The sequence below is a fragment of the Grampus griseus genome, assembly GCF_964374135.1.
Source record: "Grampus griseus genome assembly, chromosome: 18".
NCBI lineage: Eukaryota > Metazoa > Chordata > Mammalia > Artiodactyla > Delphinidae > Grampus > Grampus griseus.
In genome coordinates this window covers 63828071-63841777 of record NC_139012.1, presented here as the reverse complement: position 1 = coordinate 63841777, position 13707 = coordinate 63828071, and the positions used below count along the sequence as shown (strand labels likewise).

The 13707-nt window shown below is 43.5% G+C and overlaps 2 protein-coding genes across 2 annotated transcripts in view; one reads left to right on the top strand and one right to left on the bottom strand.

Moving 5' to 3' along the window:
* INTS6 (integrator complex subunit 6) overlaps nt 1–11623 on the top strand; it is a 108686-nt gene extending 97063 nt beyond the window's left edge. The window contains exons 19-20 of the transcript XR_014298061.1: nt 5463–5617; nt 11487–11623. The gene's annotated coding sequence lies outside the window, so the exon portion shown is untranslated. The remainder of the gene's footprint in view (nt 1–5462; nt 5618–11486) is intronic.
* SERPINE3 (serpin family E member 3) overlaps nt 1–13707 on the bottom strand; it is a gene marked incomplete at its 5' end in the record, with an annotated part of 45912 nt that overhangs the window by 8829 nt on the left and 23376 nt on the right. The window contains 2 exons of the mRNA XM_082675633.1: nt 4832–4932; nt 12151–12349. Of these exons, the coding sequence (XP_082531759.1) occupies nt 4832–4932; nt 12151–12349 (300 nt within the window). The remainder of the gene's footprint in view (nt 1–4831; nt 4933–12150; nt 12350–13707) is intronic.

Sequence of the window (13707 nt, the reverse complement as noted above, 5' to 3'; positions counted from 1 at the left end):
TGCTGCTTTCAAAATTCTTTGTCTTTTGGCAATTTAATTATAATGTGTTTTAGTGTAGCCCTTTTCATCCTCAACCTATTTGGGGTCATTGGGCCCTCATGAACCTGGATGCCCATTTATTGTTCCAAGTTTGGGAAGTTTTCAGCCAATATTGCTTTAAATAGACTTTCTATCCCTTTCTCTTTCTCTTCTCCTCCTGGGATTCCCATAATGTATATATTGTTTCTTTTGATGGATGTCCCCAGCTCCCATAGACTTTCTTCACTCTTTTTTTCTTTTTGCTCCTCTGACTAGATAATTTCAAATGATATATCTTCTAGTTCACCAATTTTTTTCCTCTGCTTGGTTAAGTCTGCTGTTGAAGCTCTCTTAATCTTCAGTGCAGTCATTATATTCTTACGCTTTAGGATTTCTGTTTTGTTTTGTTTGATGGTTTCTGTTTCTTTGTTGAACTTGTTACTTATTTGTGCTCTGTTTTCCTAATTTTGTTTGTCTGTGCATTCTTGTAGTTTACTGAACTTCTTTAAGAGGATTACTCAGAGTTCTTTGTTAGACAGTTAACAGATCGCCATTTTTTTAGGGTAGTTACTGGAGCTTTATTTGTTTCTTTTGGTGGTATCATGTTTTTCTGATTCTTCATGATCCTTCATTCCTTGCATTAATATCTATGTATTTAAGTAAGCAGTCTCCTCTTCCAGACTTCACAGGTTTGCTTTGGCAGGGAAAGACCTTCACCAGTCAGCTGGTAGCAGTCGTGGGCGAGTAAGGCTCTCTCTCAGGGTCTCTGTTTGAGCAAGGCTACTGCATATGCTCTGAGGTTGCAGGGGTTGCTGCTGGCTGGGTTACTTGGTTGGGTGGGTCTGCTGGCTGGACTGTGCGTTCAAGTGGGGCCACTGCAGGGGCTCCCTGTTCAGGTGGGGCTTCTGGCTATGTTTTATGGTTGGGTTGGGCCACTAGCTCTGTAATCACCTCTGGTTGGGTGAGGTTTCAGGCTCTGTTCCCTGGCAGGATGGTGCACTGATTGGATGCCATGATTGGGCAGTTATGGGATGGGCTCTGCAATCATTCCTGGTCAGGTGGGGTCTCAGGCTGTATTTTCCAACTGGGTGGTGCTGTTGGCTGGGCTCTGTGCCAGGTGCAGTGACAGGCCGGGATCTGGCTTGGTGGTACCATGGGTTGGGCTCCAAGGGCGTCCAGAGTCACCAATCAGTCTTCCTGGTTGTATGGTGTCAGGGGCTATGCTCAACAGTTGGGCAGGCCATCTGGCTTGGCTCTTTGCCCAAGCAGGGCTGTAGGATAGGCTTCCTGGCTATCTGGGTTCTTTGGCCAGGCTTCCTGGATGAGCAGGACTTGAGGCTATGCTTGGCAGTTGGTTTGGGCTGTGAATTTGCTTTCCTGCCTGGGTGGGTTGGGAGTATGGCCCTTTGACTGGAGACCCAGATCACAGAACTGCCAACTGAGCCCTCTGGCCAGATGGGGCCACTGGCTTGGCTCTGCAGATGGGCACTGCTGCTGGCTGGGGTCTTTGCTCAGGTGCCACTGCAATATGGTCTAATAAGGTTTGAGTACCGATTGCTGTAAGCTTTGCCCCTCTTCTCCATCTCTTATCTGATCCTCTGAGATCAGAGACCTGAGAGGGCCTACCAGGATGTGTCCTGCAACATTGAATGTCTACCTTGGGCTCTCTTTTCCCACTGGAGAAACCATAGATCTAGTGCTGTGTCAGCCTGGTGGAGGGGTGATGTGGTCAGAGTGTAGCCACTCCTCTTACCTTTCTAATGTGGTCCTTCTCAGTCTCTGTGTTTCAGAGGGGTGCTTCAGCCTCACCTCCTGGTGGGGGTATTTCCACAATGGTGACTTGTCTATGGATGGTTGCTAGTTGGTCTTCTTGAGAAAGGGACTGAAGTCGGGAATGACCTATGTTGCCATCTTGATGACCTACTGCAGCTCTGCCCAGTCATCTGGTATGGCATAAGTTAACTTCAGTACACAACCAAACAACTGTGGGTGGTTTCCTCATTCACATCATAGTAAAAGGGAACTTGTACTTCTTCATGAGCAGAGATTGAAAACTATTCACTTACAAAAGTCAAGAATAAGACAGTTTCTTCAAAGTTTCAAGTTGGTGCACAAGGAGTATTTCTTGGATTAGGAAGCATGGGTTGGTATCAAAGCCTGATGATCCTATAGGAAGTGGGATTGCTCGAAAAGGGTATCTCTAGCTGATGTCTTTAGTGTAAGTGAAACTGGAATTATTCTTAAAAGCTTCATAACATGTAGTGTCAAGGTTGTCTGGGGAGGAAAATTATACCCTGGTCTCAGTTGGGCCTTGAAATGATATCAAGCAAGTTCATCATGCAGCCAAAAAAGGATCTGATGCCATGAAAGGAGAGATGAGTGACTTTTAAACGGAGCAGGGGAACTTGAGTAAAATGATACTGGGCTTTGGAACCAAATGGAAAGAAAAAGCCAAATGTTCCCTGTGGTTGTTTAGTTTCCATCAATAGCACAAAACTGTTTGCAACCCTTTGTTAATTGTAAGATGGGAGGCCAGCATTTTCTGATCATTTACTCTCTGACAAGCTCTCTAATGCTGCTTTGCTATATGATAAGGAATTTCATTTCCACAAGTAAGATGTGAGGTGGGTGGTGGATACCCCATTCAGGCATGATACGACGACTTGTTAGTGAGATTCAGTGGCCATGTCTCCAGAATTAAGTCAACAGCTTACTTGGGCACAGAAGTGACTCGTCTTTTGATTATGTTTAAAGAACAGCATTGGAAAGCAATATTTTAGTTGGCAAACTCTATCTGTAAAAGGCCAGATATTAAATATTTTAGCCATTGCAGACCATGTGGCATCTGTTGCAACATCTCAATTCTGCCATTATAGCAGGAAAGCAACCACGGATGATTTGTAAATGAATGGGAGTGGCTGTGTTTCAATAAAACTTTATTTATAAAAAGAGGTGGTGGGCCATCATTTGGTGACCCCTGCATTAGAGGAACAAAACTTTATGGGAGAAGATCGTAAGGTGGATGTGTTTTATCTGTAGGAAACATGCATGCAAGCTTCCCACTTGGTGCATGGTAACTGCTTGATAGTTATTTAACAAGCCAGATCCATGAGCCTATATTTCTGCTGATTGGAGCAAATATAAGTAGGCTTTAATTGCATTATAAAACAAGAGGTTAGGTATTTTAAAAGGTTCTTTTTAAAGCTAAGCTGCTTGTTAGATCTTATCAAAGGAGCTATGGGCCTCAGAAGTCTTTACCAATAGGGGAACTGCACGATGTGGGTTGCGCTCAGTCCTGTTTGAGGACACAGAACTGACTGCATTTTAGGATGCACTTCTAAGACATAAAGTCAGAGAGGTTTGAGAACCAGGAAGGAGCAGTGAGTCACAGTGATTACTTGAATGTAGTGGTGTGGAAGAAAAGGTTAGAACAGCCCCAAAGTTTTGAACTAGGATGATCAAAACAGGAATGCCATAGCTGAGCTCCAGAGCCACAAAAAGATACTGTGATTGGATTCTGCAGGTTATTAAAGACAGTGCACTCAAGTTCTTCATCCCTTGCTCCTTCCTTGCTTCTCATCCTTTTGCTCTAATCTTTCTCTTTTCCTGGCAGTGCTAGATTATGTCTGTGTCACCAGGCAAAATTTCTGGTAGAGTCATTCAACAAAGTCAACAGTATTTACTGGATATCCACTGTGTGCCAAGCATTGTTGGGGCACTGTACCCAAACTGGACTATCACCTTGCTTATCTCTTTGTTTCAGCAATGAGTTCAGAGCTGGTGGATTACAAACAATCTAGAATAGATCCTTCCTCCTGCGTTTTATTTGATGGGCCATGTAGTCTAACTGGTCACATCTAATGCCCAAGCTGAGCCTTCTCTTGTGGACCAAACTCCCATGTTTTTCTGTGATTGCTTAAAGAAACCTGAGCAAGCCTTTAGAAAACTTATCTGTGCTATGAGGTTCTAGCATTCAAAACAGAGATTTCACAAGCTCATCAGGCAAGGAAAACATCAAGGCCAATGGCTATGCCTGCTCCAGTGTCATCTTTGTATAGATAATGTACCATCCAGAGCAGAAAGGAACCTGAGCCTTTGGAGTTGGCAATAGTTTAGCCAGTGGTCTCCTGAGAGGATTCTGGAAGATAAGGTTCTGGCATTCCACTCTCTTTTAACGTTAGATGTGAGTCTGTCAGACCATACGTGAATACAGATCCTATTGATTAGGAGTAGCTTGTCTACTACAAGCCAAGAAATTGAATATAGACTCTGAGAGGGAGGACATTTTAAGGCAAGGCTGTAGCTGGATGAGTAATTTGAAGAAAGGAAGTTGGATGGATGAGGGTAAGTTCCGAGGTTAGCTCATTAGAAGAGGACAGAGAGGTACAGGAAGGGAGGGAGGGAAGGTAGAAACAGAGTGACCGTGAGGCCATCAGGACAGCAGGAGGTCAGAACGAAGGGCTCTGTTGCACCAATGTCTCTGGCATCTCCTAGTCATGCCAGGCAGAGGAGGGGAGTTGTATTGTGTCCAGTGGTCACTGACTTTACTCTGAAGATGGCATCTGAAAACCGTGCTTAGAGGTGGTCTCAAGAAACACCCCCTCCTCAACAAAGTCCAACTCAAATCTGTTATCTGAAGCAACAAATTCTTATGTAAAGCAAAGCACTTTTTAAATTCTTTTAAATGATGTTACCTCTGGCTGTTTACCTCTGAAGGCTCTGTAGATGAGAATCCCTTAATCAGTGCATGATTACTGATTAGAAACTGCCCCAAACACAATGCTAATAAGCTTGGAAGAAGAACTGGTGTTACCTGAAATTCCTTTCAAGTTAGCTTTGAGTGGGTCGAAGAGATCGGTAACTCCCCAGGAATATAAAATGTTTTTCAAGTTGAAATGATTTTGGATCCTAAACCTAAAAAACAAAAACAAACCATCCACTTTCACTTAAAATTCTCACTCAGTGGACTTTCATACACATCACATGACAACCAAACCCCCTCACTTGAAAGTCAGGCTCATTTCCAGCTTCATCTGTCATTGCTCCTTCCCAGACCCCCGACCCCCTGACTAATCTGACCACACAGCACTCTCTCCCAACTCTGGACCTTTGCTTCTGCTGTTTTTTCCAGGTCTCCCCTGAGACCTTTCCTCTAAGCTCAGATCAGTTGTTACCCCTCCTCTTCCCCAGCTGTTTTGTAACGGTCAGTTCTTAAGGCCCCTTTAAACACTTTGTTTGTTCTACTCTTCTGATGTATAGAACATTCTGCTTCCTGTTACTGTTATTTATGATACTGTAAACTATTTGAGAAGAGAGCCTAGTTCCTCATAATAATTAATGTTTAATGAGTGCTTACTGTGTGCTAGGCACTACAGCAAGTACTTTATGTGCATACTCTCATTTTATCTTCACGTAACTGTGTTATTATTATCCTCATTTTACAGATGAGAAAACTGAGGCTTAAAGAGTTTAAGAAGCTTGCCCAAGAGGACGTCCTGAGTACGTGGTGGAGCTCAACTCAGATGCGGCTGAGCACAGAACCTGTGCTCTTGGCGTCTACACTTCACTACCTCGCATCCCGGGTGGCTTCTCACACACAGTAGGTGCAGAAAAGAAGTTGTTGACTAACTGCCAATTGATAGAGTGTCTCACTTAATGTGTTTATCTTTGATACAACATATTTTCATGTTTGCTGTGTGCAGCGTGGGTCTTTGGTTTTCCTAGCAAGTCCCGAGAGCGGGAAGAATCAGCATGCCAACTTCCTCATGTTTCTTCAAGGGCAAGGCATTTAAAACTTTAACGCTGAAGGAGCCTTTAAAACTACGGCTGACATTATTTTTCTTTGAGAATAAAAAAGTTCAAAATGGAATTTAGATGGTCGTTTCTATAAACCATGCGGAACTTGTAGGAGAATAAAAATACTGCACAATATCAAAGTTCTTCACTGCCATACAAGACAATGTAACCAATATTTTAAACAAAGGAATCAGATTTTCTCGTATATGTGAGCTTTGAATCTGTTCAATAGTTTCAAAAAAAGGCACAAGCTTTCTCTAAGTATGATGATATTTCTCAAAAAAGTTTTGGATCACCTTTTCTGAAACTTTCTTCCTTAAACTGCATTCTTTTGAGAACTCTCAATGTTGAAACACAGTGGTTAAGAACATGAACTTGGGAATCCAGTGCCGGGGTCTGACAGCTGGCTCAGCCTCTTACTACCTGAGGGACCCAGGGCAAGTTACTTTGCCTCTCTTTGCCTCAGTTTCCTTGCTTGTGAAACGAGCCTAAAACTAGTGCTTAGTTCTTAGCTTTGTGAAGATTAAATAAAACAGTCCTTGTAAAGTCTTCAGAACAATGCCCAGTGCAGCTCATGCACTTCATTGTTACCACTGTGGTTTTATTGTTTTGCAGTGATATTGAGAAAGAGCTAAGGCACATTTGAAGCCAAGTATGGTGGTTATGGTAGGTGATAAAACTGGGTAATATCACGTTTAGTAACTAAAGACAACAGTAAAAGCGAGGTATGGCTATGAAAGACAACAGTGATTTGTTTTTTGTATGGCTACGAAGGCCAGTCCAGAAGAAATGCTACAAAAATATCCTGAGTTAAAAAAAAATACCCTTTACCAAAACCAGACAAGGATATCACAAGAAAACGACAGACCAGTGTCCTTTTTGAATATAGATGTAAAAATCCTCAACAGAATACTAGTAAATTGAATCCAGCAACATATAAATCCCCCATGAGCAAGTGGGATTTATCCCAGAAATGCAAGGTGGGTTCAACATATGAAAATCAATCAAGGTAAAACACCATATTAATGAAATAATGGACAAGGGCCACGTGATCATTTCAAGAGATGCAGAAAAAGCATTTGACAAAATCTAGAATTCTTTCATAAAATCAAAAACCGCTCAACAAACTTGGGATAGAAGGGAACTTCTTCAGCCTCAAAATGGGCATTTATAAAACTCCCACAGCTAGCATCATCCTTAACGGTGAAAGACTGAATGCTTTCCCCCTAGATCAGGAACAAGATAAGGATGTTCACCACTTCTATTTAACATTGTACTGAAGGATGTGCACGGCGCTTATGCAAGAAAAAGCAAGCAAATGCATCCAGAATCAGAAGAAAGAAGTAAAGGTCTATCTATTCACAGGTGACTTGGTCTTGTATATAGAAAATCCTAAGGAATACACACACACACACACACACACACACACACACACACACACACAGAAAAAACTATTAGAACTAATAGGTGAGTTCATCTAAGTGGCAGGATACAAGATCAAGATACAAAAATCAGGCTGTGTTTCTTTATACTAGCAATGAACAATCTGAAAATGAAATCCCATTTAAAATAGCATCAAAAAGAAATAAAATACTTAGAAATAAATTTAATGAAAGAAGTGCAAGACTTGTACACTGAAAACTACAAAACATTGTTGGAAAAAACTAAAGAAAATCTAAATAAAATGAAACACATCTTGTGTTCATGGGTTAAAACTCCTAATGTTTTTATAAAGAAATTATTCCCCAAATTAATCTATAGATTCAACAAAATCCTTACCAAATTCTATCTGTTTATTTGGCAGAAACTGATAAGCTGATCCTAAAATTCATATGGAAATGCATGGGACCCAGAATAGCCAAAACAATCTTAAAAAAGAAAAACAAAGTTGAAGGACTCACACTTGCTGATTTCTAAACATATTAAAAAGCTATAGTAATCAGTCAAGAGTGTGTGTGGTACTGGCAAAAGTATAGATATTTGTGCCTATGGAATAAAATTGAAAGTCTAGAAATAAACCTATACACTTATGGCCAATTGATTTTGACAAGGGTGCCAAGAAAATTCAATGGGAAGAAAGAATATGCTTTTCGATAAATGGCTCTGAAACAACTGGAAAGCCACATGCAAAGGATGATGTTGGACCTCTACTTCATCCCATACCCAAAATTAATTCGAAATGGATCAAAGACCTAAGTATAAGAGTGAAAACTAGAAAACTCTTAGAGAAAACATAGACACAGATCTATGTGACCTTGGTTAAGCAATGGTTTCTTAGGTATGACACCAAAAAAACCCACAAGAAACAACAACAAAAATAGATTAAACTTTATCAAAATAAAAACATTTGTGCTTCAAAGGACACCATTATGAAAGTGAAAAGACAACAACCCACAAAATGGGAGAAAATATTTACAAATCATGTATCCAATAAGGAGCTAGTATCTAGAATATAGAAAGAACTATTGTAACTCAACAATAAAAAGACACATAACCGATTTAAAAATGAACAAAGAATTCAAACAGATGTTTCTCCAAAAAAGGTATATAAATGGCCAACAAGCACATGAAAACATTGTTGACATTAGTAGTCTTTAGGGAAATATAAATGAAAGTCAGACTGAGAGACCACTTCACATGCCATAATGGCTCTAATCAAAAAGACAGGGGATTCCCCCTACAGCTGTTGTCACACACAGTTGTGAGGTCACCCAGGCTGCAGTGACTTGCCCCCAGCCTGAGGAGGAGGCCAAAGCACAGAGGAGGGCATTGCTGAAGGGCAGAGGAGGTGAACGCATCCTGACTAATGTAACTAAGAATAACGACACAGTTCCTGAGTGCAAGCTTTATAACATCCCCACTTTTTAATCCACAATTTGGGAAGGCAGTCTTTGCCCTTTCCCTATCTCCCTTGCCTCCATAAAGAGGAGCCTTTAAAAAAATTATGGTAAAATGTACATTATATAAAATTTACCATTTTAACAATGTTAAGTGTATCATTCAGTGGTGTTAAGCACAATCACATTGTTGTCCAATCATCACCAGTATCCACTCCAGAACTTTCTCATCATCGCAAACTGAAACTCTGTACCCATTAAACATGAAGAGGGTCTTAAGGAAAAAAAGGACAATAGCAAGTGTTGACAAGAATATGGAGAACCTGGAACCCTCATACATTGCTAGTGGGAGTGCAAAATGGTGCAGCTACTTAGAAAACTGTCTAGTAGTTCCTCAAACTGTAAAGTGTAGAGCTAACACATGACCCGGTAATTCCATTCCTAGGGTATATACCCAAAATAATTGAAAATCTATAGCCACAAAAACGTGCACAAATGTTTGTGGCAGCCAAAAAACAGAAACAAGCCAAAAAGTGTCTTGGCACCTAAATGTCTATACGTGGATGAATGAGTAAATAAAATGTAGTATATCCACACAATGAAATATTACTTGGCCATAAAATAGAATGAAGTACTGCGGCTTCCCTGGTGGCGCAGTGGTTGGGAGTCCGCCTGCCGATGCAGGGGACACGGGTTCGTGCCCCGGTTCGGGAAGATCCCACATGCCGCGGAGCGGCTGGGCCTGTGAGCCATGGCCGCTGAGCCTGCGCATCTGGAGCCTGTGCTCCGCAACAGGAGAGGCCACAACGGTGAGACGCCCGCGTACCACAAAAAAAAAAAAAAAAAAGAAAGAAATTTCTTAAGGGCTTCCCTGGTGGCGCAGTGGTGAATCTGCCTGCCAATGCAGGGGACACGGGTTCAAGCCCTGGTCTGGGAAGATCCCACATGCCGCGGAACAACTAAGCCCGTGCACCACAGCTACTGAGCCTGCGCGTCTGGAGCCTGTGCTCCGCAACAAGAGAGGCCGCGACAGTGAGAGGCCCGCGCACCGCAATGAAGAGTGGACCCCCCCTCGCCGCAACTAGAGAAAGCTCTCGCACAGAAAAGAAGACCCAACGCAGCCCAAAATAAATAAATAAATAAATTTATAAAAAAAAAAAAAAGAATGAAGTACTGACACAGGCTACAAGAATGAACCTTGAAGACATTATGCCAAGTGAAAAAAGCCAGACACGAAAGGCCATGTATTGCAAAATTTCATTTACATGAAATGTCCAGAAAAGACAAATCCACAGAGAGAGAAAGTAGATTGCCTAGGGCTGGGGCGAGGGGGATGCGAGTGACTGCTAAAGGGTGTGGAGTCTCTTTTTGAGGTGATGACGATGTTCTGGAATTAGATAGTGGTGATGGTTGCGCAACTTTGCAAATATACTAACAACCTCTGCATTGTACACTTTAATTGTAAATCCGTTTAAAAGAATGGGTTTTATGGTATGTGAATGATCTCTCAATTTAAAAAGGAAGAAAGAAAACACCCTCAGAAAAGCACAAAATGCCCATGACGATGATCAGCAGCTCCTTGAAGGAAGGGCAAGCTCATTTGGGATATATGAGATCTGGTGGGTTTAAGAAAATGCACATATCATGTCTAACATAAGAAAAAAATGCTCATTGTTTGGCTTCCCACTTTGTTGACCTAAAAACCAAGTGTTTTACTCATTAAGCAAATATATATTTGACATAATCAGTCTTTCTGGTGGGTTTTCTTGATTATTCTTTTGGTATGATGATGTTCCTAATGAAGACTGACAGTCCTTATATATTCCATTTTATTTCTTTATAAATAAAAGTTTACTTTGGAAGGTAGATATCATAATTCATCCAGAGTCTACTGAAGCACTGCTTGGTGGTGTTTAACCGGAAGGCTCACGTCATTGCCATACAATTTTTGCCTGGCTACCCACAGAGTGCCCTAGTTTTTGCTCTTGCTAAGTAAAATATGCAGGCTGACTTTAGAGCAGGTCATACTAAGTGATGAATCAATGATTTGTGGAACTAGAGGAAAATTCTTGCCCAAAAGCTGACTTGCGTCTACCGTGGTCCAAAGTTTCGTACCCAAATCTAGACCTAAAATAGTTTTTACTTCTTTCTTTATTCCCTAAAGGGCTTAAAGCTAGTTTTTTAAAACTTGGTTAGTTTTGCTTGTGAAATAGCCCTAAAAGGGAAGGGGAGTTTTATTTCCCTAAAATCTTCTATCCTTCTCAGACAGCAGGCAGTCTTAGGGAGATTATTATTATTTTTTTTAATCTGGATGAGGTCAAGTGTGAAGCAATACTTGGGTTACTATGACCTCTGCCTTCCTGTCCCTTCTCTGTCCTCCAAAGTTTTTTAGGATCATTCCTCAAGGGTTTGCAAGTTCTAAAGGCAGATTCAGCACCAGTGAAGAGTTCGCAGTGGAGCTAGGCACCTCCCTGGGGCCTCTTCCTTATACCAGCTGCTCCAGGACAAGGCCAGCCATCTGCCTCATACGCTCAAAAAGACTGTAGCAAATTCCTGCACCTGGCTGCATTTTCTCTCCACTTTTAGCCTTGAACGCTCTTCCTCCTTTGCTGAGCTTCTCTCAAACATAACAGAAAGATCAGGGCTGCTTCTGCTCCATGCCAGAGAGATCTGTTGAAATAGCCAGCCTTTGGACTTTGATTTGGGGTCTAAATATTTCGCTTGGAGAGATAAGCTTTGTCTTAGAGTTTAGTTCACCTTCTGCCCTCGCTATGCCGGATCCCACTTTAGACCTTGGCCCTTCACTCACTGGGTCTCTGTGTGTTTTTGTTCCAGTGCCTGGACTTATTTTTAACTCCTCGAGGGACCACTGCCAAGGCCTCTGGCTCAGCGCTGCTGACAGCCTGGTCAGTGGAGGAGCCCAAGGCGGCCAGTGGGAAGGCACACGAAGAATCCACATGCTTCAAATGAGCCCTCGGATACTTTTCTTGCTTGATGCTGGTGTACAAATTAATTACGCATTTACTCTGATTTCAAATGTACCGGAGAAGCTTATCACTTAAAGATGTTCGTTGAGGAATCCTTTGTAAAGTAATGAGGTTTGCAAATAGGTTTTGTTTGGCAGAAGCAAAATCCAGCACCATCATTTAACTTTTTGACCTCTTGGGGTTTTGTATTGGTACCCATTGGGTTTTCTTAAAGAAAGGCTCACCTTTATTTAGAAAGAATAAACCTTTCAGCACAAGGACTTAAAGTCTTGAATTCGTATGCTTTAATTTGCCTTCAGATCAGAATTATATCTGTATTTGCTCAACTGCATAAGCGATCTTGCCTCTTTGGTTTTGAAAATGATGTTTGTATACTCTTAGGATGTGATAAGATTTAGGGCACATGCCTCCAAGGTGACTGTACAGACCCTCGAGTCAGGCCGCCTGGGTTCCAGGTCCGGCTGACTGAAGCAGGCTGCAGAGCCCCCCGTCATGACAACGCAGCTGCTCACCTGGGCAGGAGCACGTCCATCCTGGCTCTCTTCAGGCTGGAGGTCCAGATGTGGAGGATGCTGGCTGTGAGGTGAGGCTCAATGTGGCTCAGTGGCGTGTCTCTGTCTCTCGGCAGCAACAGGAGGAGACTGGCCACATTTCCCAGGTATGGCAGCTCGAGCACCCCTACCTGATGGCCCGCGGGGTCCTGGAACTGGCCTGGGGATTCAGCGGATGGGGGGTTAGTTCTGTCCCAGGAGCCCAGGGAACCTAACAGTGCCAGACCCTGGGAAGGGCCAGCTCACAGAAGTGGAAACAATGCATTTTATTAACAAACACAGTGTCCACCTCTGCCTCAGGGAGCAGTTTGAGGCCGAAGACTGTGGGTAGCTGTGGCCATCTTTTCTACTTCTAAGACCTAGAACATCTCTAAGATATTCTCATGGGGCTTGAGCCCCAGGGCCAGCAGCGGCTGGGCAGGGTGGGGAGGATGGCACACGGGAGAGCCTGTCTTAAAGGGGCAGCCAGTCCAATCCTGGCTTGTTGTTGCCATGTCAGGACCCAGGCTCTTTGTGCCAGATTTTCCTATCTTTCGACAAAAGCTCTAAACCCAGATGTCACGGGAAATTTCTCAATTTCGAAAGCACTGCCCAGGCCTAACGAAACAGGAGTCCAGGCTGGATCTGACTTGATGTAATTTGTAACCTGTAGGTCTCAGGATGGACAGCTGGGAGCTTGTGGGCAATGGCAATGGCTGGCTGAGGACAAGTCCAGGCCGTTGGGCAGAGCCTGATTTCAGAAGCGTGTGATGGGATGGTGGCAGCAGACCCAGATGGCCAGAGATCAGAAGACCCGGCAAGGGTTGCTGGTGAATGCAGAGACAGTGGCCAGACTCAGTGACAGGGCAAGATGGGCAAGTAACATGCAGCATCCAGCTGGGCTGGGGGGACCTGGCAGTCTGTGGCAGCCCCGGTCTTGGGTGGAGCTCCAGGCCTGATCCCTTCCCTGGGAGGACGGGGAGGCCTGGGCCTTAATGTCAGGGGACAGCAAGTTTTCTAAATACCAAAGTTCCTAAAACACTGATTCAAGTCTCACTGGCTTAATTAGTGAATAACAACATAATTAGTCCCACAAGCCGGAGGGAGCTGAGCCTGCAGACCAGGGTTTGGCAGGGTGCAGGGGAGAGGAGGTGTGTAGGGGGCAGGGCGGTGGGCGATGGGCAGCGGGGTCCATCCCTCCCTGGCCTCGTTGGGGCCCCACCGGAGCATCCACAGCACTCACTAGTCTGCTGGGATGGGGGGCAGCCTGGCGTACCTCCACCGCGAGGGGGATGAGTGACAGTGGGCAGGGTAGGCAGGCAGAGAACCCTGGTATTTCAGGCCAGTGGCACTTTCGGGTGGACATGCTCTCCAGAACCTTCTAGACTGGACTCTCAACCTTCCATCCTTTCTCAGCACTGAACACTGAGGCCGGTGTTCATTTTACGGGAGTGACTGCCAGGGGAAGGGATTTGCCCAGACATTCTTGGTTTCACACTAAGTCCCCCCTTTACTCAGCGCGGAAGGAAAGGCCAGGCA